Consider the following 27,255-nt stretch of genomic DNA (forward strand, 5'->3'; position numbering starts at 1 on the left):
CCGAAATTTTTCTTAGATGACAAAGCTATTGCCTGAAAAGGCCCGCATGCTGCTTGAGAATGTGATCTGAGACCTGGAAGTCGAGAGGAGCCTTTGGCCACCCACACTCCCACCCTACTCCCCTGTCAAATTCCCTCCTAGAAGGCTTCCAAGTGGAATCTCCTAGAGGTGTGTTCACATGGCCCATAGGAAAGTCTTTTCTAAAATGCTCCATCCTGGGCTTCCCTGGTGGTGCAGCGGTTAAGAATCCGCCTGCCAATGCAGGGGACATGGGTTCGAGCCCTGGTCCAGGAAGACCCCACATGCTGCAGAGCAACTAAGCCCGGGCGCTACAACTACTGAGCCTGCGCTCTAGGGCCCGCAAGCCACAGCTACTGAGCCCACGCACCACAACTACTAAAGCCTGCGCGCCTAGAGCCCGTGCTCCACAACAAGAGAAGCCAGCGCAATGAGAAGGCCATCGACACAACTAGAGAATACCCGCGCGTAGCAACGAAGACCCAACGCAGCCAAAAATAAATAATAAAATAAATAAAATTTAAAAACATGCTCCATCTCAAACATCACCAGAGAAATGCAAATTAATACCACAATGAGTTGACGTTCCACACTCTGTGGAACTGCTAGAAGCTAAAAGACTGCACATTGGAAACAATGTGTAAGCAAACAGATTGTAAAACTGCAGGGAATGTAAAATGATGCAATCATTTGGGAAAATAATTTGAATGTTTCTTTTATGTAACATACTTAACCTATGAGTACATCCATTGCTGTCACCACTGCAACTAACTACTTCCTGTAGGCTGGTAAATTCCAAATGTGCCAACACAGACCTCTCCCCCTAATCTTTGGAAAGGTGGGTCCAGTGCCTCCTGGACACCCCTTCCCCAGAAGGGGGTGTCCTTTCGAGGTGTCCCACCTCGAAATTCACCATGCCCAGAAACGCCTCCCCCCGCCAAACTGCCTCTCCTTTCTGCCCTGTTGCCTACTTGGGCTGCTGTGCTAGAGCTCAGACCAAATCCTTGCCCTTTTCAGCTGGTTTCCCAGTGGGTCCGGCCACTTGGGGGCACTGCTGAGACTGGTGGGCAGACGAAAGGAGAAGCAGGCCTTTCTTCCCCTCCCTCTCTGCTTTGAGTGGAGTTTCCAGCAGCGGCTTCAACTCCATCCAGAGAGACATACTGTGGTTGCAGCCTCCCACCTGGCCTCACCCTGGGCTCTTGTAGGGCAGCCTACAAGAGCTGCCCCTCCCTCTGCCCCTCCACCCTCGAGCTGCTGACAGCTTCCTGCTGTTCCCTTCTTGGCTTCCCAGGGAGTTTCTTCCATCAGGCTGTCACCAATCCCTACCTTAATCCCTGCTGTTTTAAAGGCTGTGCAGAGTGGTTTTGGTGTTCCAGGTTGGACCTGGACTGATGCAGACAGTAACCCCAACGATCACCTGCCTGGCCGCATCCTGGACTCCCCCTCTCTCCCTCACCCCATGTAAATTCTCAACAAATTTTGCTAATTTTACTTTCCAAATATTCCTCAAGCCATTCCCTCCCCTCAGTCCAATTGCGCAAGTAAAGCCGCTCTCCGCTCTCTCCTGCATTACTGGAATAGAGCCAAGTCCATTGCTCAAGCTGCCAAACAGAATAATATATCTAAAAGGCCGACCTGAACCCATTTCACTCCTGTCTGAAACCCTTTCCCGTCCACCCCTCCCCCCTGCCTCCTGCTGATGGGAAAGCCAAGCTCCTTCGCATGGTCTCTAATAGCCTCCCAGGGGCTGGCTTTTGCCTGCCTTTCCCCCTCCTCCCCAGCCGTTCCCTGCCCTGCATCCTTCAGCAGAGCTAAATCCAAGTGCCCCCCAGACCCCAATCAGGCTGTCTCTACTCCAGGCTCAGGTTGGTCTTTGGCCTAAAATTCCCTTTCCCACTTGTCCTTCAACAACCTCCTCTGGTGCCACTTCCACCAAGAGGTCTTCCTGGATTCCCTCCATCCCTGCCATTAGGTTGGTGTTGCCTTGGGCTGGCGGCACATTCCACTTATACATTCAATTGGAATGTTCTCGGGACTTCTCCTCCCTCCCCCATCAAGTCTCATTTCATTGGTGTGTCCCTGGACCGGTGTGCTGGAGGTACACTGGATAAATGTGAAATCCAACTAAATGGCAAATAAAATGCTGGAAATGAGGGCTTCCCTGGTGGCGCAGCGGTCGAGAGTCCACCTGCCGATGCAGGGGACACGAGTTCCTGTCCCGGTCCGGGAAGATCCCACATGCTGCGGAGCGGCTGGGCCCGTGAGCCATGGCCTCTAAGCCTGCGCGTCCGGAGCCTGTGCTCCGCAGCGGGAGAGGCCACAACAGTGAGAGGCCCGCGTACCGCAAAAAAAAAAAAAAAAAAAAAAAATGCTAGAGATGAGACAATTGAATAATCTCTAAATCCTGAAAGAGAAAACTGGAGAAACACTGAAGATGAAAGAATAAAGCATTCTCAATTAAAAAAAAAATAAAGCTGTAACCAAAATGAATCAAATTAGAACTTACCTTAAAAAAGGTGCATTAACAAAGTAACAGTATTGTTGCCCAGAAGTCACCTGGGGGCTCCTTACTTTGGAGGTTGACGTAAAAGGGACTGGACCCCTCCCCCGGTTTCACAGCCTGTAGATGACCAAAGATTTAAGCTAATTTCTGGAAAGACCTGTGTCACATTTCTAACTGTAAAGTAATCATTGTTCTTCTGACCTTTACGTCAGTCACTGTGAGTTTTGGTTCCTGTGAGCCGCTGCTGCTGGGCCTACACAACACTAACAATTTCCAGTTTCTAGAGACTGGAGTTACATCCAAACCCGGGTCTGGTTGAACTCACCAAGGAAAAGCCACGTGGCAGGGCTCCCAGAGTTTTGTTTTAGGCCTTCTTTCCCCTGCACGCAGATGGGCTGCAATGGAATTGGGCCTGTGTTCGGTGGTTTGGCCAAAAAGTAGCCAATGGACCTTAAATCCCTGTGTCGGCTGTGGCCACTCGCCTGCCTCTTCCTTCCGCTCCCAGACAAAGCTTCCTCTCTAAGAAAACTCACCCAGCGTAAATGCCACAGGTGTGTACTTTCCCTGTGTGTTTGAGGGCAGCTTTCCCCACCTGCTAATACTGAAATCCTGCTTGAATCCTTACGAAAGCCGTGAGATCACCCATCCCCACGGCTCTCGTAACACCCCTCTGCACACCCGCCTGCCTCCCCCAAACTCCCCCACAAGGCCTCTCACTTGATCCGTCTGGGTGTTGCTCCCGCTGCTGGGCTTGGTTTGATCTGCTCCTTTCCCCTCAGGTGGCTCTGGTTTTCCTTTGTAGCACAGGGGCACTTTGCACAGCTCTGTTACTGTCCTCAAAGCACTGCTTGCAACTTTTTGGCCTCAGGACTAGATTATACAAACTTTGCAAGAGTGTTCAAGACCCTGCCTTTTTAAATTTATTTTTATTAAATTAAATTAAATTAATTAATTAATTTATTTTTTATTTATTTATTTTTTTTGTGGTACGCGGGCCTCTCACCGCTGCGGCCCCTCCCGCTGCTGAGCACAGGCTCCGGACGCGCAGGCCCAGCGGCCACGGCCCATGGGCCCAGCTGCTCCGCGGCACGCGGGATCCTCCCGGACCGGGGCACGAACCCGTGCCCCCCGCATCGGCAGGCGGACCCTCAACCACTGCGCCACCAGGGAAGCCCGAGACCCTGCCTTTTAACTCCTGGCACCACCTTGCTTTTGAGCCCTCTGCCCCCAGCACTGCCCAGGGAACACATAGTAGGCCCACCTAGACTTCTCCTTGCCGTGTCTGGGCCTGCCAGGGAAGCAGGTGGGTAGAGGCAGAGGGGCCATGGCCCGAAGCTGCCTGTTGAATGGTGTTGAATGGTTGAATGGCGACTCAGTCTGTCTAGTACCTGGGAGAAGAGGTGGTAGATGTCACCCCCAAGCCAGAGAGGCTAAGAATCTATGGTGCCTCCTCTCCCCTCCTCTTTCTGGCTGAAAACCAAGGACTCCGAGGCTCCAGAAGGTGGTGAAGGACCCTGAGGGAAAGAACCCAGGTTCTGAATCAGCCTTGGAGGGCACCCACCAAACATCCCCATTGGTCTTGGCAAGAAATAAACTCCTTTGTGTTAGTCCCTGGGATACTGGGCTCATTTGCCACGGTATCCAGAGCTGCCTTAGCTGGTACACCTTCGCTCTCAGATCACAGGAAGGTAGGATAAGGCTTTCGGGCCCCAGGGTTGTGGGCGTGCTGCATCTGAGGATGAACTCTAGCAACTGGGAATACAGCAGAGCGGGCTTGATATACCTTGAGTGTTTGGAAGGTGTCCCATGATGACAGGGTGACACTTAGCAGTTTGCCCAGGACAGTGCTTCTGTACACCTCTTGATACTACTAATTGTTAATAGCACCCGCTTTCTCGCTCAGAAGTGTCCTGGTTTGGAAGAGAAAGCACATAGGGATGAATTTCCCAGATAATTGAATTTTATTCTTTTTTTAAGTTTAGAAATTACAACTTGGAACAAGGTATCTTGGTGTGATCAAGTGTCTTCACTGAGACTAGGATTTTGCTGTCATTGTTTCAAAATTCAGAAAAAGGGAGAGAAATCTGCCTTTGTCCTGGGGGGAAAAAAACACATAAAAACAAACCACTACAAGGCTCTTCCTGCAAGTGGAAGGAAAGGGTCCCCACCTGCTGCTGGGTGGGCGTCGATCTGTGGAGGATAACCTGCTTCTACCTGAGCCACGTCCTTGTTGGAGGCTCTGTCCGTGGTCCTTAGAGAGGCTGGGGAAGCAGGGCAGGCGTATGTTCTACTGAAGAGCTGGGCCCAGGATTCTGACTCTGCCTGGGTTCAAATCCCAGCTCCAGTGCTGAACGGCTGGGTGACCGGTAACTCAAGCTTCCCAGGCCCCGGTTTCCCCATCTATCCAATGGGAAGGTGAGAGGACCACCCCTCAGAGTTGGCAGATGTTAAATGAGATCATGTACGTGAAACATTTAGCACAAGTCCTGGCGTGGGATAAACGTTAGCTATGACTGGAATTATTAGGTTTATCAGAATGATTTCCTAAGCAGTTGCCCCTGGGAGTTTAGGAGCAGAGTCTCCTGAACTGGGGACAGATCATGGAGGAAGATGGAAAGGACTCATACGCGAAAAAGAGTTATCACGGCAGGCCCGAGACCTCTCTCCCCCTGGAAGGTCTGCTTCCGAGGTCTGGGAGCATGGATTTCTAATAAGAGTGGCTCCCGTGCCCCAGCTGTTTGTGGATGTTGAAACCTGCTTCTGCTCTGGGAGTCTGGGGTTTTGCTACACGCTGGGCAGAGGGCGCCAACCTGACCAGCACCCAATACAAACGCTGGGGGCTAAGTCTCCAGGGAGCCTCTCTGGTTGGAATCTCATTCCTGCTGCCCACCCGCCCAGCCCCACCACCCAACTTCACTTCAAAGGACAAAGCAAGGACACGTTGATTGGCCTAAAAATAAAAACGAAACTTTAAGCTTTCTTTCTAGGTGATGTATGCAGCCTTCCCTCTGCATCCCATCCTGGATCCTGTCCTCAGATCCTCTATAACACTCACCCTTTCTCTGATTTTGACCCCCACGTGACACCCCACCATTCTGCAGACTCCGACTTGGATTTGGTTCACGCTTCTGTTTCATTTAATTAGAAAGAAACATTCCTCCAAGTTGTTACTGAATGAAAACAAGCAGAATTCTCTCCTGTTTCTGAATGTCTTTTTTTTCTTTTCCCCACAATTTGTTTCTTGGAGGAAGAAAGCTATTAGAGCTAAATGATTCCCCAAATCAAAGCACTGCCTTTCACTGCAAGATGATTCAAGGCAACTGCCTGTGACAGGGTGAGCTATGGGTCGGCTAGAAGCTTGAACCCAAGGCCAGAGATAGATCTGTCCGTGAACTTGAAAGTCTTAATGTAAAACCATGGCAACAGCACGTCGCTGTTAGGATAAAGCTGACCCTACTGAAATATTGCAGCTCCACCATCTTGGTTTGATTTTAAGTTAGATCAGATAAACAGATCCAGGAATAATTAGGAGGGAAAAGATAGTGCCCCTCAAACGTCTGAAGGATTTTCACCAGCCCTGATGGTTCTCCCACTGCCGCCCTGTCCCCCACCCCACCCCCACCCACGATCATGGTCTTGGGAACTGGATCCTGCAGAGGCTGCTGCCGTGTTTCCACTTTGAACCCACATGTGTCTGTTGGGGGTTCCGACCAGAGAGCAGGTTGTCCTCAGTTGCCCCCATTGCTTTTCTTCCGCAGAATGAGCAAGGCTGAGGGGGAAACAGTGGTGTCTGGTAGAATCCCTAACAATCTGGTTACCCCATATGTGGGTCTTCAGACTGATTTAAAACTGCCTGCAAAGATCAAGAAAACTGGGAAAATTGTTGAAACCGGATCATGAGTGCATGGAGTTCGTTTTGTCATTCTGTGTTTCTGTCTGTGTCGGAAAATTTCCACAAGAAGTGTTTTTAAAAAGTCACATTTGACCTAAACACATAAAATGAATGAAACGTTTGTGTTAAGACCCCAAATGTGGTCTGCAGGTTGGGACGGGCACCAATGCCAAGTAAGGTCATTTGTATGACACAGAAAGTGTTTGTATTATTCAATATTATTCTAATACACCTCTGAACCATTTCCCCCATAGATCTCATCACATGGAAAGAACAATCCAGATATTCCTGCAGTGGATGGCATTTAATGCTTTGTCTCACTAACTCTTTACTGCCTCATGAGGCAGCTGTGAGTTTGTTCTTGCTGATTAGGGATCTGCTACAGAAAATGGCAAACACGAATCTTCCAGCTTGTCCCTGGAATAACAAATTCTACAAGTGGGCCAGAGGGTGGTCATGTGTTCGAACATACCATGAACGGACTTTCATATGGTGACTCGCAGTGATATGAGACTCGGTTAAAGTTTAAATGATGATGGGGGGACTTCCCTGGTGGCGCAGTGGTTAAGAATCCGCCTGCCAATGCAGGCGACACGTGTTTGATCCCTGGTCCGGGAAGATTCCACATGCTGCGGAGCAACTAAGCCCATGCGCCACAACTACTGAAGCCCCTGTGCCTAGAACCTGTGCTCCGCAACACGAGAAGCCACCGCAATGAGAAGCCCGTGTACCGCAACGAAGAGTAGCCCCCATTCACAGCAACTAGAGAAAGCCCGCGGGCAGCAACGAAGACCCAACACAGCCAAAAATAAATAAGTAAATAAGTTAATAAAAAGAATGATGATGGGGCCATTTTTTCCAACTTGAGAGGGAGAGAAGGGAGGCAGGGCAGGGGGGCAGGGGGGCAGGGGAAGGGACTTGAGGGAGCGACTGCAATGTAGGGACCTTATTTGGATCCTGATTCAAAACAACAAACTATAAAAAAGCATTTACGAGACCATCAGAGATGTCTGAACACTGACTAGATCTTCCATGACATTCATGGATTCTAATTATGTTTTCAAGGTGTGATAAAAGTATTTCGGAAATGTTTTTAAAATAGTTTTTGTTTTGGGACTTCCCTGGTGGTCCAGTGGCTAAGACTCCACGCTCCCAATGCAGGGGGCCCAGGTTCAATCCCTGGTCAGGGAACTAGATCCCACACGCCACAACTAAAGATCCCATGTGCCGCAACTAAGACCCGGCACAGCCAAATCAAAAAATAAATATTAAAAGGCTAGTTCTTGTGTTTTTAGAGGTATGTACTGAAACATTTACAGATAAAACTGGTTGACATCTGGAATCTTCCCTTACTGATAATCTCGGGCAGGGTGGTTGGGGGAGTGGGTGCAGGAAGAGAAGAAAGACAGTGGGTTCATTGTGGACGATGCAAGATGGTTGCAGGGCTCTGCTTTCATGTGTGAGTGTGTGTGTGTGAGTGTGTGTGTGTGTGTGTGTGTGTGTGTGTGTGTGTGTGTGTGTGTGTGTGTGTGTGAAGTGCTCCGTAACAGAAAGGGAGAAGTATGTGCTGAATGAAGGGGCCCCGTCCTGCCTCTTGGCCAGTTTAAGAAACCATATTCCCTGTCGTCTGCCCCACTCTCTGCCACATCCCACATAGGCCTCTAAGCGTCCAGGCCTGCTTCTCAGGGGATAAACCAACCCGCACCCTCCCATGTTCCTAATCTAGAAAGCGGCAGCTCGGAACGTCGGACACGATCACACAGAGATAGCCAGCGCTCTCGTTGATAATACTGTTTATTGTCCACGGACCGAGCGGTCACTCGAGAATGACACAAGGCATCGGAGACATGCGCTGTCTGCTTGTCGACTTTCAACAACTCTCACGTGTTCCCAGCACAGGAAGGTCTCAGACTTCATATTCCAGCAAAATCACATTGCCCCAAAAGTAAAAAAAAAAAAAAAAACGAACAAAAAAATCCAAACAAAAACGAACAAGATCAACAAAGCTTTAAATTACGGCGGCAAGTCCGATATTTCTTAATACTTATCAAGCCAAGATTTGGAAATAACTACAATGTAAACTTTATTTTAAATATTTTGAGTTGCTTGCAGAAGTATAGAGGGAGGAAAGAGCAGTGCTTAGAACATAACATATAAATTAAACAATGCTGAATGCAGCCTTCTTAAACTATATATATACGGCAACTATTTACCCTTGAGGGTATCTGAGTGGCTTCTCTCGGCCACCACCAGGTACTTCATCTTGACTTTTTTTTTTTCTGCTCAGCATGGCTACAAGACGGATGTGCGTAGACTGAATATAAAGGCCATCTTTTAGAACCAACCTACTCAAAGATTCTTTGCCTCGTAATAATTGGAACTGGAGAACAAAAGATGGGAGACGGAAAATCAACGATACTCAAGGAACTGAAGAAAAGGTCTGAAGGAATCACCATCATAGGCTAGCTACCGCGCCATTTCCACTCTGGGTCCACTGCTCCCACGATGCAGAAACCTTTGAAAAAAAAAGGTGCGAGTCTAACCCCTACCAAGGGTAATAAAAAATACAGCACAGGAATGATTACAACTGATGTCAGAAACAAACCAACACATTTAAAAAAAATCAGCAGAAACAGGAGTAAATGTTACATATGATAACACCGTACAGGAAGCAGACGGGGGTGGGGTGTTATACTGATTGGAGGGTCTGGTGTTCTCGTATATACTGAAATCACAAGGACTGGTCCATTATGACATCTTACAAACTTTCTATCACTGTACAGCATGAAGACGCCCTTGGAGCGGGCCGGATGCCTGGAGAGTCCCCTAGTCTGCCCTAGAAAGGGGGTCATCAGAATCTGTGCTGAGCAGGTCCCGGGTAGGCATGGGGGCTGCACGCCATGGTGGGGGAGGTCAGGAGTCTCACAGGTGCTTTGGGGTCACCGCAGAACAGAGCAGGCTTAGAAGATGACTTTGGAAGAATTCTGCAGAAGGACCACTCCCAGGCTGACAGACTTCAGTTTCACTGTGTGTGTTTGCATATAGCGTGCATGACAAACTCAGAACAGTTTATCTTTAGAACACAAGTGGGAAGAAAAAGGAGATTATCTTTACTGTTGCTGAGAAATTTCTGCCTCTGCTAACTCCCAGTTTACTGGCATCAGGAAACCACCTTTAGGGAACAGATAGGTTCCCTAGTTCCCTATGAACTTTCTTAACCGAGAGATCTTCGTAATACAAGAGATATAAGCAGAGGTGGGTACACTTGTAATTTGGGTTCACATATTCTCTAAAAATTCATCTTTAGAAGAATAATGTCTCTTAAAGCTGGCCACAGAGTCCTGGAGGCCCAGAAAGCAATGAGAATTCTACGGACGCCACCTCCCTCCCAAATCCGTCCTTCCCTGGGGAGGACTTCATTCTACGCTGCGTTAACTTCACTCTCGGGAACCCCCGCATGGCACAGTGACAGTCAGTCTTTGAGGGAGGTCATACTCTAAACCTCTGGCACCTGCTTGGGGGCCTCTGAGGCGTGTTGGGGGACAGAGCGGGACCCAGCTTTTGACGTCCTCAGGATGTGCAGACGGCACAGCCAGCTCATGCCACCAGCCACACACAACCCCTCGCCAAGCAAATTCGCGCCCCTCCACCTAGATGCCGGAGGCCAGAAAGAGAAGCAGGGAGCGAGGGGCCTCAGCAGCTCAGTAAGGAACTACAAGGGCAGCCAAGCCCCGCCCCCGCAAATGTCTGCCCCAGGGCAGAACGTGGCAGGTTCCGCCAAGGGCTGGGGTGTGTGTTGGGGGCCAGGGATGGGAATCAAAGGACTTGGCTGGAGCTGAAGCTCCTTGTCCCTGCATCGCTACAAGGTCTGGGAGGGAGGCTCCCGATGGAATTCTGCAGATTAATACAATTAACTGGGGCTCCATTAAGAGCAAGCCACCGGTACAGGGCTGCTCCCAGACACACAGAAGTCACAGGTACTGGGAGTCCGTGGTGGGCATGGGGGAGTCTGCGGGGGTACAGGGCACTTACAAGGGGCAGGGGCTGCCACCCTAGGGCCAGAGGTGGAAGCTGCAGGAACTGAGGGACATGCCCCTCTCAAGAGGAAAGGGACCTGGTAGGCCTGCTACACAGTCTGGCAACGACCCTCAAAAGTTTCTACAAAATGCACACTTCCAGGCTCTGCCCTGACCAGGCTAGGGGACCCTTAAGTCGCTGCCTGCTCAGCGTTTGTGACAGTGCCAAGGCTGGGCCTGGGAGGGAAGCCCGAGCGTCCTGCCCCTGCCCGCGCTCAAGGATGGGAGACCGAGTTGCGCAGTGTCCAGGCTGGCGGGTGGGGTATGGGACCCACCTCTGCCTCCAGACCCACAACGATGTTGAAAAGGAAAACGGGGGTGGGGAGGAGAATCACACTAATTTAGACCCACTTGGATGACTGTTTTATTCATGCTGTTTCCAGGAAGGGATGTCGGAGCTGGACCAGTCTGAACTCTTGGAGGCTTTCAATTGGCCACAGGGGTGCTGGTGGCCTGCTTACGGGTCCTCGATGTCCAGAAACTCCTGCTTGGGGGGTGCCGCTCCACGGTACCACGCACAGGAGCCGTCGCTTCTCTTGATGCAGGCGAAAAACTTGGCCTGGTGCCCGTTGATGCTCTTCTCCGTGACCCAGTCCATCCAGAGGCACTCGTCCGGAGAGGAGATGTAGCACGGGATCATGGGGCAGCGCGTGATCTAGGAAGGGGGACGCAGAGGTGGATTCAGTCAGGGACCAAGGCCACTCACGGGGGCATCTCCAGAACCTGGCAGTGCACCAGGAAGGGAGGGAGCTGGGACTGGAGTCCAACCCGCTCCATCAGTAGCCTTTCCTGAGCCCCATACTCTCCAAATGGTAGTAGGCAGCCTGCCCAAGGCGGGACAGTACACAGTCTCTGCACCCCCAGCAACTGTGAACGCGCCTCCACTTTGGGCCATCTGGTCTACCTTCTCTGAGCATAACAAACTGGCTTCAGCTCAGCCCTGCCCTCCTGGGAGTATAACAATAATAACAATAAAGGGTCTTGAATCTACTGGATAGGTTCAAATCAAATTAAAAGGACGTTGTCTTGCTCCCAAGCACGCATGGGTTTAGAGGGGATCGGCAAGTAGCATTTTGGCAAAAGAACCTGAGTTCACAGGAAGGTGAACACCTTCAGGCCAAGCAAGGAAAAACGAGGAACTCGCTTCTTAACTTCATGTTGGGCACAGAGGAGTTCGCTGGACCTACGTGTAGCTGTAGGTCGGAATTCACGTTCTGAACGAGCTAAGGACAGGAGGGCCCATCTACCAGGATGGGCAGGAGGGCGGCACAAGCAGCGCCAACCGGCAGAGGCCAATCCCCGCAGCCTCACACAGGGCTGCGCTGGGCCAGCATCTTCGGGACCCAGACTCGCATCCTGTGCTGGGGCAGGGGGAGGGGCAGTGCTGATGTGTTAGCAGACAACAGGATGGGAGCCCGCGGGCCGTGGAGGAGATCTCACCTTCTACGGCTGCTTCTAAGCATTAGCACCGCTGTAACTGTGTTTGGTGCAACCTCTGGGCCGCTTTTAAGAAGAGGGGCTGGGGCTTCAGCACACAGACCCCACGTTTACACGGACCCACGCATGGAAATGGCTGGTATGTTGGCGAAAGCACAGCACCCGGGACACTCTTTCACAAGGCACACAACTCTCTGCCCTTGTACATTTGTAGAAAGATACTCCTAGGACCATGTTCTCCCCACGAAACTCCTCCTCCTAGAAGGCTTCCTTCCTAGAAGCCACAGGCCACATGGTCAGATTCCCCTCACCTCCCAAACGTCCCTGGCTGGACATCCTCACTTGTGGGTAGGCCACACCTCCCCAGAGCCCTGGCCTAAGTTGGGATCCCAAGGACTGAGAGGCCCAGGAAAGCCAGGGATCAAATCCCAGCAGTCCACGCACCTGGAGGAGGTGGTGGTGAGGCGGAGCGTGGGAGGAGGTAGTGGCGGCTTACCTTGCACTCACAGCCCATCTGGTACCTGTGGTTCAGGCTCTTCTTCTGGGTGGTGCTCAGGGTGTCCCAGGGCACGATGAAGTCGCAGAGGGTGATGTGCATCTTGCCGTTCCCCTCGGCCTTTCCTGAGTAGACAGGGGTCACCAAGCTCAGGACGAGTCCTGGGTTCTCATCCTTCTCCTGCATTTGGATGTGGCTTGGGCATAGGGTCAGTTCTGACAGTACCGTGTGCTGTGGGCTCAGTCGTGTCCCCTCCGAAATTCAGATGTTGAAGCCCTTACCCCTAGCACGTCAGGATGTGACTGAATTAGGAAAGAAGGCCTTTCAAGAATTGATTAAAATGAGGTCATTAGGGTGAATCCTAATCCAATAGGACTGGTGCCCTTATAAGAGGAAGAGATTAGACACAGACAGACAAAGAGGGACGACCATGTGGGGACACAGGGAGAAAGTGGCCATCCACAAGCCACAGAGAGAGGCCTCAGAAGAAACCAACCCTGCCAACATCTTGATCTTGGACTTCCAGACTCCAGAATTGTGAGAAAATAAATTTCTGTTGTTTAACCAGTCTGTGGTTTTTGTTATAGCAACCCGAGCACACTCATACACTGTGGAATATTTATTCTGAGTATAAAGAGAATGCAAGCTCACTGTAGAAAACTTAGAAACGGTAGGAAATAATTTTTTTAAAAAATTTATTTATTTATTTATGGCTGTGTTGGGTCTTCGTTGCTGTGCATGGGCTTTCTTCACTGTGGTGCGCAGGCTCCTCGTTGTGGTGGCTTCTCTTGTTGCAGAGCACAGGCTCTAGGCACACAGGCTTCAGTAGTTGCAGCACGCAGGCTCAGTAGTTGTGTCTCACGGGCTCTAGAGCGCAGGCTCCGTAGTTGTGGCATGCGGGCTTAGTTGCTCCATGGCATGTGGGATCTTCCCGGACCAGGGCTCGAACCCGTGTCCCCTGCACTGGCAGGTGGATTCTTAACCATTGCGCCACCAGGGAAGTCCGGTAGGAAATAATTTTTAAAAACTTCTCTCTTTTCATTACCTAGAGCTAAATTTTGATGCATTTCCTTCCAATATTCTTTTATGCACACGTATTCACACACACAAGATCATGTTGTACGTAGATTGTATTGTTTCCTGGTTTCTTTCCACCAAATATTTATTCCTAAGCATTTCCTCCATTTGATGTTGAACTTGTAATTCTGGGTTGTTCCGTTATGAACAGTAAAAATAGAATTTTATAAAATCAGAAATCTGCCCTGAATTCCTTTTATTGGGGATGATGAGACGCTGTGGTACCTTAGGCTCCTGACTCAGCCCCCTTCCTCCTTTTGTGAAGAGTTCTCATTGGTGACAGCCCGGGCATTAACTGAGCAGGAGAAAAAGACAAGCCAGTGTATTCTGGTGACTGACAGAACCTAACGAGGGCCAGGGAGGTCGTCTAAAATCTTGTCCCTCCTGCTACAATGGCACCTTGTCAAGAGGCACAGATACCCAGTGATGACACCAGAGCCTGGCAGAGAGCGACACGCGATTCCCTCAGAGGCAGAGAGGAGCCCCGGGCTGCATCCTGAGCACCTCGGCTTGACAAAGCTGCAATGCATCCGACTTAATGATCTCAGGCATAGCCCTGGCCACGGACAATCTGCTAATAGAAACATAGCTCAGCGAAGCACTGATGCAGCTTGTCGTCAACCGCGCCCTGTCGGGAGGAAGTGAAACAGAAATCTATTGCCAGGGGAAAGATGAGATGGGCTGCCTGAGGCTGCGAGCGGCACCAGTGACATCCTTTGCCACCTGCCCATCCTTTGCTGGGCAGGTGGCAGGAAGCAGTCCCCAGGTATGAATTCTCATGCTCTTACCTCTTCTTTAAACACGCCTCTTACCTTCAGGAGCTCTATTTTTCTTTGTATCTGTTTAGAGTTGTATGACATTCCAGGTAAAGAAACGTATCAAGGAGCAGAATGACTACTGCAGCATTCATTCTGATCCTAATAACTAAAAAAATATACGTCTGGGTGGCCTTAAACTTCAAAAATAGCTATTTTTTTTTCTAGGCCTGTAGCTACTTTCTATGAGTTCAGAATAGATGAGGAGCAAAATGGACAGATGGCAAGTAACTCCTTCCCACAGCCTGGTTTCTTCTGGCATTTACTACCTTGCCCAGGCTGGTCATTCATCAGAGGCAGGCTGAGTTCTCAGTCTGGTCTCTCCCTCCAGACTTCCGGAGCAACTTCCACTGTGTCAGGTGACGGGCACCAATATCCCACTTCACATCGTTCTTTGCCTTTCTTACGTATCTTGTTCCTTAACCAGCTCATAAACACGAAGGGTAAGGGTTGTGTCTTAATCCTTTTTTATCCATAGTTCCTTGCACATAGTAATGGCTCAATAAAAGTCTGCTGACGATGGCATGGGTATCTGTTCTAACAATGTGCTTCATTACCTTTTTCTTGCTGTCTTCCTCTTTAATCTTTTCACCACCAATTCAAACTTCCACAGAGGGCATAGAGATGAAATGGAAATTGTATAGTTTCAGTGGTCCCAGTTACTGGGCTCACATGAGCTTTAACTGTCACGTGTAAACGGTGTAGCATCTCAGAATGTTAAAAGGCGACCTCTTTCAGTAGAGGTAATTAAGACTTGGTTGGGCACGTGAGCATCTGTCTGCCTTGGAAAAAAAGCAAAGTCTTTCTTGGCTACAGAAAAACAGGAATTAATTAAAATTTGTAACTGAGGGTTGTATGTTTATTTTTCCTTCCGGAGGAGAGGACTGTAGAAGAAAATTACAGGGCCGATTCCATAACAGTTCCTGAACACAAGCGTCTCACGGAGCCAACTCAACATGTGAAGTTGAGTCATCAGCCCAGGAGGAGGTGGGCTGCCCCAGGCTATGTGGTCACTCCTGGGGCTGCAGCCAGCGCTGGCTGAGTGGTTTACTGTGCCCCGTGATTCTTGGTTAGCCCATTCCGACTCCAGGAAAACAAGATCTAGAGTCTGTTCTTTAGAAATTAAACAGATTTGTTCCAGAGCTGTCTCGCTGAGCCAGGGAAGGAAGTCAGATTAGAGAGGTCCCTCTGTAATGGGGTGAGTCAGCCGCCAGTGGAAGTGCCTTTTATTAATCTTATGTTCCACGGCCAGTTAGGGAACTAAAATGTGTCCCATGTCACTTGCTTGCTTCCAATACTAAATGTGAGGTAGTCAAGATGATAGGCACACAGTCACCACATGAATTCCTCTTCAAGTGTTTTTAATTTTGATTATAAGTGGAGCTACAATTTGGATGGTTTCATGTGTAGCAAGCTTCTGAAATGTGTGTGGCAATTACTTGTATAACTGTCTTCTCATTCAGCCTGGGGACAATTGAAAGGGCCTGTGGTAGGAGCAGCACAGGTCACATACATGTTACATGTTAAACAGCACATATGAACGGCTGAGCTTCCACGTGGGAAAAATATCAATGTTATCACGAGTGACTTGAAATCGTGAGGCTTTCTGCACTTGACTCACGATGCTCCCTTTGGACATGAAGTCCTTCCCTTTCAGAAAATGGTCTGAGCACAACTGATTTTTCCTCCACGTCCCCCAAAAGAAAGAAAAGCAACCACCAGGAAAACAATCACCACGCGGCCACCACGTGGACCTCCGCTCTTGTCCTGGACCCACCTGCTAAGCAGCCCTGCGGTTTCCTTGCACTCTCGGGGTAAGCGGAACGGGGCAGGACCCAAGCCCCACACTCCACGGAGACACTGCTGGGGCTCCTGACTGCTGGACATAAGCCATCTCCCCATCCTGCCCCAGGATCCGGCCAAAGGGCCCCATGGTCTGGACCACCCATCTCGTGGAATAAAGGGCGGTGCCCCGCTCCTCAGAATCTCGGGGCAAGAGGCAGGTCTGATTGACTGAGAAGGGCCCCAGGAGATGAAATAATGTCCAGAGGCTACTGACCTCGAGGGAGGTGACCAACCACGCTGCTGGGGCTCAGCTCTCCTGAGCGTGTGCAGACTGGCTATTTGGCACCTCTGGAACAAAAGGTCTGCCTTGACCCAGAGGAGGGCAGGTTCTCAGTCCTGGCTGCACACTGGACTCTCCTAGGGAGCTTTACAAATGCTGATGCTGGGGCCCCACCCCTGGAGATTCTGCTTGAATTGGTCTGGGGTGCCGCCTGGCCATCAGGATTTTTGCAAACTCCCTGTGGAATTCCAACGAGCAGTGCATGTGGAGGACTGCTGGGTTAGGCGTTGGGGCAGTGAGACTTCGAAACCTGGACCAATGATGGAAGAAGCAGAGTGTAACAGACCCAGGGGTCAGGCGGACCAGGGTCTAAATTCCGGCTGCACCATTGCACCACTCCCCGGCAGCGTGACGCTGTCAGGCGTGTGCTGAGAAACGCCTGACCAGCAGCTCTCCTGGGAGGAAAAGCTCTGGTGTGTAGCGTTTGCCCTAATTCTGTGGTGTAAATACTCCCCCTCTGGCCAATTTCAAGCTGCCACCATGACATCAACCGAAGTTTAACAATCAGCTTGAAAGTGAAAGTGGGTTCAGGCACACACCACGGGACCTGGGAACACGGCTCCAGCCTCTACTCCTCAGTTTTCCTCATCTGTAAAATGGGGATAATAGGGGGTAGTGAGGATTAAATGGAACCCACATGGAAAGCATTTGGAGAACGTCAGTGCCAGGAAAAGGGCACTCCTATTTCTATTAACAGGGAGCTGGTGAAGCCTGATTAGAGGCCTTTAAGACAGAGCCTCAGCGTGGGTAAGGATTCAGCTGGGCATGTCTGGAAGCAGGTCCTAGCCCACACTGAGGTCGCTTTTCCACCAGGAGCCGCCCACGACAGGATGCAGGCTCTCCCTCCTTGAATAAGGGCTTCGGCAGCTCTGCAGTTTGGCCAGACAGCCCTTAGAGGGCAGTGTGGAGACTCAGCAGGATGGCTGAGGCTCTCATTTTAAAGGGTGTTAGAGACAAGGACAAAAAAAGGACACAGAAAATTAGAAGCCTTTGATTGGCTGGGGCAATAAGGTCCCTGAACCAGGTGTGTCTCCGCCAGTGCCATTTCCTGTGCTACTGTGATGTCACAGTCAGGTTGTCAGCTCTCTGCATTGTGATTTTTGTCCTCATCCGCTTCTCTCCATTTGATATTATCTTTCCTACTGTAAAAACAGTAGATACTGCAAATGTGAAACGGTGCAGCTGTTTTGTAAAACAGTCTGTCAGTTCCTCAAATGGTGAAACACAGAGTCACCGTAGGTCCTGCAGTTCCACTCCTAAGTATCTACCCAAGAGAAATGAAAACACACGTCCAGGCAAAAACTTGCACACACATGTTCAGAGCAGCATTGCTCATAATAGACAAAAGGCAGAAACAACCCCAGTGAAATGCTGAATGGATAGGAGAAATGCTGAATGGGTAGTACATCCATCCAGTGGAATATTATTCAGCCATAAAAAGGAGTGAAGTGCTGATACATGTTATAACATGAACAAAACATTAAAAACTTTAAAAAACATTATGCTGAAAGAAGCCAGACACAAAGGACCATATGTTACATGATTCCATTCATAAGAAAGTCCAGAGTAAAGAAATCTACAAAGAAAGATTAGTGGTTGCTGCGAGCTGGGGTCAGGGGAGAGTGGGAGTTAGGAAGGTAATAGCTAAAAGGTATAGGGTTTCTTTTTGACTGTGCTGAAGGTTGCACACCTCTGTAAATACACCCAGACCCTTGAATTATACACTTTAAATGGGTGAATTGTATGCTGTGTGAATTATATCTCAATAAAGATGTTAAAAAATAATAGGTGCTCAAAATAAAACATTTAGGAAGTTCAGAAGGGCCTATAAAGGAAGGAAAAAAATCTCCCATTATCCCCAAGGAGAGGGACAAAATTCTTGAGGTATTGACAAAGAAACTCACGGAAGCAGGTGCTGGATGTGAGCATTTTGTGGAAGGGAGGGAGGTACTTGTCCAAGGAGAGATCCCAGAAGCCTCCTTGGCCCCACTGCACCTCCCTCCCTGCAGCACCGCCCTTGCACGGCCAAGGTCAGTACCTTCTCCCGACACTACATCTTCTGGGTCCTGGCACCTGCTAGGGTCTCTGCCTCTTTGTACCTTTTAAGCATTCACTCACTATTCACATTTCCCCACGTGTGAAACTTATCTTACTTTCTTTAACTTATTCTCCTGTCCCCCCGCGGGTGGGAACATGGGCTTCCTGACAGCAGGGCCCCAGGATCTCTCTTCCTGAACCCCTGCCATGCCGAGCACAGAGCTAGGCACCTAGGGGCACCCGCTAAACATGTGTTGAAATGTGTGAATAACCGGGACGGAAGAAAATCCCCCAAATCATGGAGATTTGGATTTGGAATTCATTTTATGATTAAATTGGGATTTGGGGAATAAAATAGGATGTCGGTCTAGGGGAGGTGTCCTGTCTCTTCTTTTTTCTTAAGTTTGTGATCTGACTCCTACTTTCCCTAGAAGAGGGCAGTGAGGTTCCTTGGCTGACCCAGACAGCACCGGCCAGTATAGGGGCCACCAGCTGCAGATGGCCGTTCACATTTACATTTAAATCAACTGCAATGAAGTAAAATGAAAGCCCCAGCCCCTCAGTTGCACGAGCCGCAGCTCAAGCGCTCAGCAGCCGTGTGTGGTTCGTGGCGGCCATACCGGACAGCACGGGCATACAGCATTTATGGCATCACTGGAGGTTCTGTTAGACCGGGGCGGGGGGTCTCAACTCGGGGTGATTCTGCCCCTGCCCTGGGAACATCTGGTGATGTCAGAGACCCCACGACTGGGGGGAGGATGTTACAGCAATCAGTGGGTGGAAGCCAGGGATGTAGCTAAATGTCCTACATGCATAGGAAAAGCCCCCCAACAAAGAATGATCTGGTCTCAAATGTCAATAGCGCTGATTCTGAGGACACCTGCTCTGGACTCTGGGGGGAAGCCTAGGTGGGTGGGCAGAGGAGGCAGTAGAAAGAAGTAAAGGGAAATCATTTTATGTAAGAATAAGAGAGTATAATTTTTAAAAGAGATGCAATGATAAACAAAATGTGGTCTATCCATACAACAGAGTATTATTCAGCCTTAAAAAAGGAGGAAATTCTGACATTTGCTGCAACATGGCTGACCCCTGAGAACATTATGCTCAGTGAAATCAGCCCATCACAAAAGGGCGAACGCTCTAGGATTCCACTTTTATGAGGTCCCTAGAGGAGTCAGATTCACCGAGACAGAAAGCAGAACGGAGATTGCCAGGGCTGGGGCGAGGGGGGCGTTTAACAGGCATGGAGTTTCAGTCTGGGAAGATGAAGGTTCTGGAGATGGATGGTGGCGATGGTTGTACAACAATGTGAACGTGCTTCACGCCACTGAACTGTACACCTAAGAATGGCTAAAATGGTCAATTTCATGTTATATGTATTTTATCACAGTAAAAAAAGAGGGATACGACGAACAAAGCAGCAGGTGAGTAGAGAGCGTAATAATATCAAGAGATTTAAAATGAGGTTTCAACTCTCCTTCCCCGCCTCCTGTCCGGGCTTGAGCACTTCCAGCATCTCACCTCTTTGCGTGCACCTGACCTCAAATTCCCTATGAATACCGGTTTACTTTGTTCCTTCCCCTCAAGTCACATTGGTTCCACTAGTCTAACAAGGGGAATGTCTAGGACAGGAGAAAATTCACTAATTCTCTGACGGGAATTAGGCAGGGAATCCCCGAGACTTCTGAATAGCACTGTGTGTATCGTCAGGGCTCTGTTCCACTTTGAGCCGCCCCGCCTCCCCACCTCTGGACGGTCCCTAGGCACGTTCCATGCCCATATCCACATACACACCTGCAATGAGATACTCCTTCTTTCCTCCAATGTCCAGCGAGACCCCGCACACTGCGGAGGAGGGGGCCGTGTAGATAAACTCTATGTCCTTGTCAGGTCCCTTGAACATCTGGAAAGAGGAGGATGAGAAATGTAAACGAATTGGGCAGCACGGCCACGTTCCCATCCCGAACACGGCGGGGCGCCCCGACATGCACCCGTGGTACTGCCAACATGGAAAAGGGGATGGAGATGTACCAGTAAGACAGATCAGAAGACGACCATTCCTAATGCACGGGATTCCCTGGAGACACTGATTTACTTCTTAGTGTGGCAGTTGTCACCAGGCTGGGCATGAGACTGTCATCCAGAAGGACCCGCCTCAGATAACACACTTGCTCTCCCTACCACCTGTGAGGTCATCTCAGCATCCCTGGGGAGGGGCTTATGTATCTCCAGGTGATTCTGACACATCACGGAGTATCACCACTTCGTGTATTTCCAGGAATTTTACGCACTGGCTACTTGACGGGGACCAGAGTGGAGAGGCGCCTCTCAATTAGGACGTAACTCCTTGGGCAAGTGGAGTTTGACTTTTCAACTTGTGATTTTCTTACAGCCTCTTGGGAACAGACCTGCTGCCCAGGTGAAGGGGTGCATTGTTCCAGTGCCTCGGCAGGAATTGAGAAAGCCACAGCCAGGGAGCTCCTGCGGCCCCATCGGGGACAGGGACAGGCAGTGGCCTGAGTGTGGACTGAGAACTGCCCTCCACGCCAGTTTTGGGGGTGCAGGCTGCTGGAAGCCGGGTGAGCGGGGGTGGGGGTAATGGAAAGGGGAGCGCACGCATGCACCAGGACCACACAACAGAGGAGCCTAAACATGGCTGTAGATCACAGACACGCGGGCTCCACGATTCCACACGAACTGCATCAGGACTCTCGCTGTGGCTAAACCGAGATTAATAGCGTTGTTTGGTTTTGGGGGGAAGAGTTTCAACAAGCAAACTCAAATGGAACAGGGTCATCCCAATGTCACGACGAACCCGCTTTGCAAGAGCCACACCCCAACTCATGCCAAGAAAGGTTATCAATGACGTCTGTCACCAAAGGGCTGAAAGTGCTTCCTTGCTGTCAACACCTGCCTTTTCACGACCCCTCAATGAGGCGTGAGAGCAGAGATAACTGTCCTTCCCGCTTCATAAATAGAGATGTAGGCACTGGGTTACCTCTTTAAATGACATAGGCACAATGATTAAGCATTTCTTTGACCTTCTGGTAACATTTATGTTCTATTTTTTATTTTTGTAACAAAATTAAATATGGATGGCCACAACTACTACCCAGGTTGAAACGCTGTTCCTCCAGCTGGAGCCTAGAATCTTCTTCCCTCTTGTAGACCAAGTTAGTTATTGTCAACATCAGCACTGGTCCTGTCTTCCCAACCTCCCCGCCATGTCCTCCCCTCTCTCCCTCCCTCCCAAATATGGGCTCCTTGCCACATGACCTCGAACACAACCACCATTCTGAAAACTTAACAAATGCCACCACCCCCTCGGTCTGCAGCCGCCAGTGCCTCCCGTCCCTCCCCTCCCCTGGCGAAGCATCTTCTCCGTCACCGGCCAGGCTGCCATGTCCATTTCCTTCTCAACTCCCCTCTCTCAGGAAGTTGTCCCAGCACACCTGTCCACAGGAGTCCTCCTCTGTCCAAATCCCCCCTCCTCTTAGAGCATAAAGCTAACCCGGTGAGACTAGAGTCCACCCGCAGTTTGGGGGAATCAGGTCACCTGCTCTCACATTGGTCGTGGGCTCCCAGAGGCAACAGCCAAGTTCCCACTGCCTCTGAACCTGCCATGGAGAGGTGAAGAGGCACTCACAGAACGTTCCACAGATGCTGTGAACTTGGTAACTTAAGGCTGAGGCTCACGAAGATGATGCATTTCTGAAATAACCTAGCTGGTGGGAACAGACCACGCCCACACCACTTCTCAGCATTTACGGATTAAGGAAAATCAGATCCACTTGTGGCTTGACGCCCTCGTTCCTAGCTGTCTGCCTCAGAGGTGGATGGACCGAGTCCTAGGGACCCAGTGGTGCACTGAGGTGGTGGGCCAGCCCCGCCCGGTCCCCGGCCCTGCTCCCAAAGCTCCCACAGCTCTGCCCAATGGAGCAACGCAGGGACAGTGGCCGTTACCTTTATTTGCTTGATCTCATACTGAATCCGTTTGATGGGGTTGCCGTAGATGTCATTCCCGGAGTCCACCTCCTTCTCGCTGACGGCTTTGGCCCTGATCACTGCAAAACAAAGACAGAGAGGTGAGCAGAGTCCCCGAAAGACTGTCCTGGCTCTAAGGAGGGGGCAAGGGGCAGCAGGGAGGTGGGAGGTGAGGGGCAAGATGACCCCAGCCCTGGGTACAGCATCAGACTCCATCCCGAGGGGGAGACTAGGAGTGAAGCTAGAGCCCTCTGTCGACAGGGCGCCAGAGCAGAAGCTCTCGTCCCTCACAACAGGGGGCTGCTGGGGCCGTCACTGATTTGAACAGCAGCTCGCTGTTGATGTCACGCTTGAGTACTCTGGGGCTTTTCTTCTTTCTCCCCAGTGTGTATGTATCTGCGGCTGGGGAAGCAGATAAGCACACTGACTGGTCTGCAGTCCTGATCTCGCAGTTAAGGATGGTGAGAGTCCCCACCCCCCATAGCCAACCGGCAATCAGGCTCTCTTGGGCTGAAGGCTGAGGGGGAGTTACCTACCTACGAGGGGCCCCATCACATTTAGGTTGGGGGTCTTCCATCTAAAAGGTCTATCTCGTCAGCCTCCTAATCTGTCCTCAACGTGTCCCTGAGAGATGTCGCAGGGATGATTCTCTGTAATAACACATACTCTATCAGAGGCACGGCAGAGGAAGGTTGAACATTTAAACTGTTGAACGGGGGGAGGAGACATTCAAGAGCAACTCTAGCAGACATAAGGGACGGATGCCGAGGAAAAAGGCCAAACAGAAAGAAGGATGATCCTGGAACGTGACACGAGATGAAGGAGAGGGGAAGAGATCAGTCTGGGAAGGTTCCGGAATGTTCCCTGGGGCCTGAGGCTGCTCGAGAGCCATGCACCCCAGGGCTTCCTAGTAGCAATTAAGCCCAGACTCCGCTCCAACCCATAACCTGACGGGGCGCGGATCAGCGGTTCACCCTGTCACGGGCAGAGCCCTCCCTTTTTTCATTTCGAGGCTTATCAGCTGGTAGCACGGCCTGTTTTAATGGCTTTAAAAGCTTTGTCCTGGGCTTCCCTGGCGCAGCGGTTGAGAGTCCGCCTGCCGATGCAGGGGACACGGGTTCGTGCCCCGGTCCGGGAGAATCCCACATGCCGCGGAGCGGCTGGGCCCGTGAGCCATGGCCGCTGAGCCTGCGCTGTTCAGGGTCATGCTGGATGAGGGTCACGTGAGTGTGGGTGTGAGCAAAATAAAGAAACAAGGAGCAGACAGGCTCAGAGGCACCTCCCACCTCCACTCCCCAATGGGCAGCTGGAATCTCAGAGCCCCCAGGCAGGGCTGTCTTTTCCCGTAGAGCAGGGAGGCCCAGGCACACGGATCCCCATCTGTGTCCATCCCCCTGGACCCCTGAAATGCGCTCTGGATCCCAGCCTGGCACCAGAGCCCCACGCCACAGCCCCAGCGCCCCACCCAGGCCCAAACCCATCCTTATTTTTCCTTCTGTCGGCGCTGAGTCATGACTGGCCAAGGCCACAGGTTCCTGTTTCCCAGGCTGAGCCTGGCCCCAACCTACAAAGCCACATCTAGGAAATGCCACCCTAAAACAGAGGGCCTTGCCCTTGGTAGCTGGTCAACCTGATCCCAGCGTCTCCTCCCACCCCCCACCCATCCTCCCTCCGCAGCACATGTTATCTTTTCTCAGTCACGTCCCGTGCAGCTCAAACATCTTTTTCGGCCGCACACTGCCCTCGTCTAAAACAGAAGACCCTGTGCAGCCTGGCGCCAGCCAGTGACTATTTCGGCTGCCGTGGTGGACCCCCACTCTTGCTGTTCCGCCAGTCCATAATACTCCCTGAATCTGAACCTGCTCAGGGGTGTCCATACCTCTAGACAGGCAAGTTTCTTCTGCCTTGAATGCCATCTCCCTCTCTCTGCCTGGAGAACGTCCTTCAAGACCCAGCTGAAATAGCCCTTCCCCATCTTCCCTCAGGGAAATCCTGTCCTCCCGCAGCACTTGGTATATTCCGCAACTCTCATCCACTCTGCTGTAAACATCTGTACCCATCTGCTCAGGGCCCTGGGAGCTTCTAACAGACAGAAGCTATGCTCTAACCACAGAACAGTTAGGGCTCACTATTTGCTGAGCTGACCCTGAGATACTTGGACGGCAGCACAGGTTAGGTTTGTCTTGGTCCCTCTTACGACCTGCCTCATCTATACCTTATTGCAATGCTGCACAGAAAGGTGTTTATGCAAATCAGTAAACATCAGGTTAGTCCTGTCCTAAGTTTGCTCTTCCGCGGCATCATCCTCAGCTCATGACATCAAATGAACCAGGAACATCCAAAGGAGATGACAGTTCTAAAAGGAGCAGTGCTGCCAGATTTTACTATGGTACGCCTAGTTCTGCATTGCTTTTACTATGGTACGCCTAGTTCTGCATTGCTTTTACTATGGTACGCCTAGTTCTGCATTGCTTTTACTATGGTGCGCCTAGTTCTGCATTGCTGTTACTATGGTACGCCTAGTTCTGCATTGCTTTTACTATGGTGCGCCTAGTTCTGCATTGCTTTTACTATGGTGCGCCTAGTTCTGCATTGCTGTTACTATGGTGCGCCTAGTTCTGCATTGCTGTTACTATGGTTGCGCCTAGTTCTGCATTGCTTTTACTATGGTGCGCCTAGTTCTGCATTGCTTTTACTATGGTACGCCTAGTTCTGCATTGCTTTTACTATGGTGCGCCTAATTCTGCATTGCTTTTACTATGGTACGCCTAATTCTGCATTGCTTTTACTATGGTACGCCTAGTTCTGCATGCTTTTTGGAACTTTTTGGCACTGCTTTTCAGAGGTCCAGCACCCTGCACAATGCTTACTGCATTATAGGTGTTCAATAAACACACTGCTGGCCATTAGAAAATAAGCAAAAACTCAAAACTACAATGAGGTACCACTGCACATCAGTCAGAATGGCCATCATTAAAAAGTCTACAAATAACAAATGCTGGAGAGGGTGTGGCGAAAAGGGAACCCCCCTACACTGTTGGTGGGAATGTAAATTGGCGCAGCCACCATGGAGAACAGTATGGAGATTCCTCAAAAACTAAAAATAGGGCTTCCCTGGTGGCACAGTGGTTGAGATCCGCCTGCCAATGCAGGGGACACGGGTTCGTGCCCCAGTCCGGGAAGATCCCACATGCCGTGGAGCGGCTGGGCCCGTGAGCCATGGCCTCTGAACCTGCGTGTCTGGAGTCTGTGCTCCGCAGCGGGAGAGGCCACAACAGTGAGAGGCCCGCGTACCGCAAAAAAAACCCCAAAAAACCAAAAACTAAAAATAGAGTTGCCATATGATTGAGCAATCCCACTCCTGGGCATATATCTGGAGAAAACTATAATTCAAAAAGATACAAGTACCCCTGGGCTTCCCTGGTGGCACAGTGGTTAAGAATCCGCCTGTCAATGCAGGGGACACGGGTTCGAGCCCTGGTCCAGGAAGATCCCACATGCCACGGAGCAACTAAACCCATGTGCCACAACTACTGACCCTGTGCTCTAGAGCCCATGAGCCACAACTACTGAGCCTGAGTGCCACAACTACTGAAGCCCACATACCTAGAGCCTGTGCTCTGCAACAAGAGAAGCCACCCAATAAGAAGCCCATGCACCACAATGAAGAGAAGCCCCCACTAGCTGCAACTAGAGAAAAGCTCACGTGCAGCAACAAGAACCCAATGCAGCCAAAAAAACAAACAAACAAACAAACGATGAAAGCAGCTTTATATTCATAGTAGCACTATTCACAACAGCCAAGACATGGAAACAATCTGAATGCCCATCAACAGATGAATGGATAAAGAAGATGTGGTACATATATACAATGGAGTACTACTCAGCCATAAAAAAGAATGAAGTAATGCCATCTGCAGCAACATGGATAGACCTAAAGATGATCATACTAAGCAAAGTAAGTCAGACAGAGAAAGACAAACACCATATGATATCACTTATATGTGGAATCTAAAATATGACACAAATGAACATATCTATGAAACAGAAACAGACTCGCAGACATAGAGAACAGACTTGTGGTTGCCAAGGGGGAGGTGGGGAGGGATTGGGAGGTTGGGATTAGCAGATGCAAACTATTATATACAGGATGGATAAACAACAAGGTCCTACTGTAGAGCACAGGGAAGTATATTCCATATCCTGTGATAAATCATAATGGAAAAGAATATGAAAAATAATATATATATATAACTGAATCACTTTGCTGTACAGCAGAAATTAGCAACATTGTAAATCAACTATACATCAATAAAATTAAAAAGAAAAGAAAAGAAGCAAAAACTACTCCCCAAGAGCCAAGAGACTCCATTCCATTCCACACATCAAGGTCCATGAATTTTTCTCTTATAAAATCTCCTACGGCTCCCAGGCAGTCTGAGTTCTTAATTGAAAGGGGGCAGCAGTGGGGCTCCATCCTGCTGTAGCCCCTCCCTGCTGTGTAGCCTCAGGGAAGTTCCCTGACCTCCCTGGGACTCAGCTGCTCACATCGGAAATGGAGACACCGCCGCCAGTATCTGCACACCATCAAGGTGTGGGAGGACTAAGAGATGGGGGGCACGTGATGCGGTGCCTGACACACGATGCAGGTGTAGCTCAGGACAGAACAAACACAGCACCTCGGGGACTTCCCTGGTGGCGCAGTGGTTGAGAATCCACCTGCCAACGCAGGGGACATGGGTTCGATCCCTTGTCCGGGAAGATCCCACATGCCACGGAGCAACTAAGCCCATGC

General features: G+C 50.3%; 1 protein-coding gene across 1 annotated transcript in view; it reads right to left on the reverse strand.

Moving 5' to 3' along the window:
* Positions 1–8,189: 8,189 nt before the first annotated feature.
* The window catches only part of TIMP2 (TIMP metallopeptidase inhibitor 2), a 51,329-nt gene continuing 32,263 nt past the window's right edge, over positions 8,190–27,255 (reverse strand). Inside the window, exons 2-5 of the mRNA XM_030837880.2 lie at positions 22,440–22,540; positions 20,271–20,379; positions 12,423–12,547; positions 8,190–11,144 (exon numbers count right to left, since the gene is read on the reverse strand). Coding sequence (XP_030693740.1) covers positions 10,947–11,144; positions 12,423–12,547; positions 20,271–20,379; positions 22,440–22,540 — 533 coding nt within the window. The 3' untranslated portion in view covers positions 8,190–10,946. The remainder of the gene's footprint in view (positions 11,145–12,422; positions 12,548–20,270; positions 20,380–22,439; positions 22,541–27,255) is intronic.

Source organism: Globicephala melas, chromosome 20 (assembly GCF_963455315.2).
Source record: "Globicephala melas chromosome 20, mGloMel1.2, whole genome shotgun sequence".
NCBI lineage: Eukaryota > Metazoa > Chordata > Mammalia > Artiodactyla > Delphinidae > Globicephala > Globicephala melas.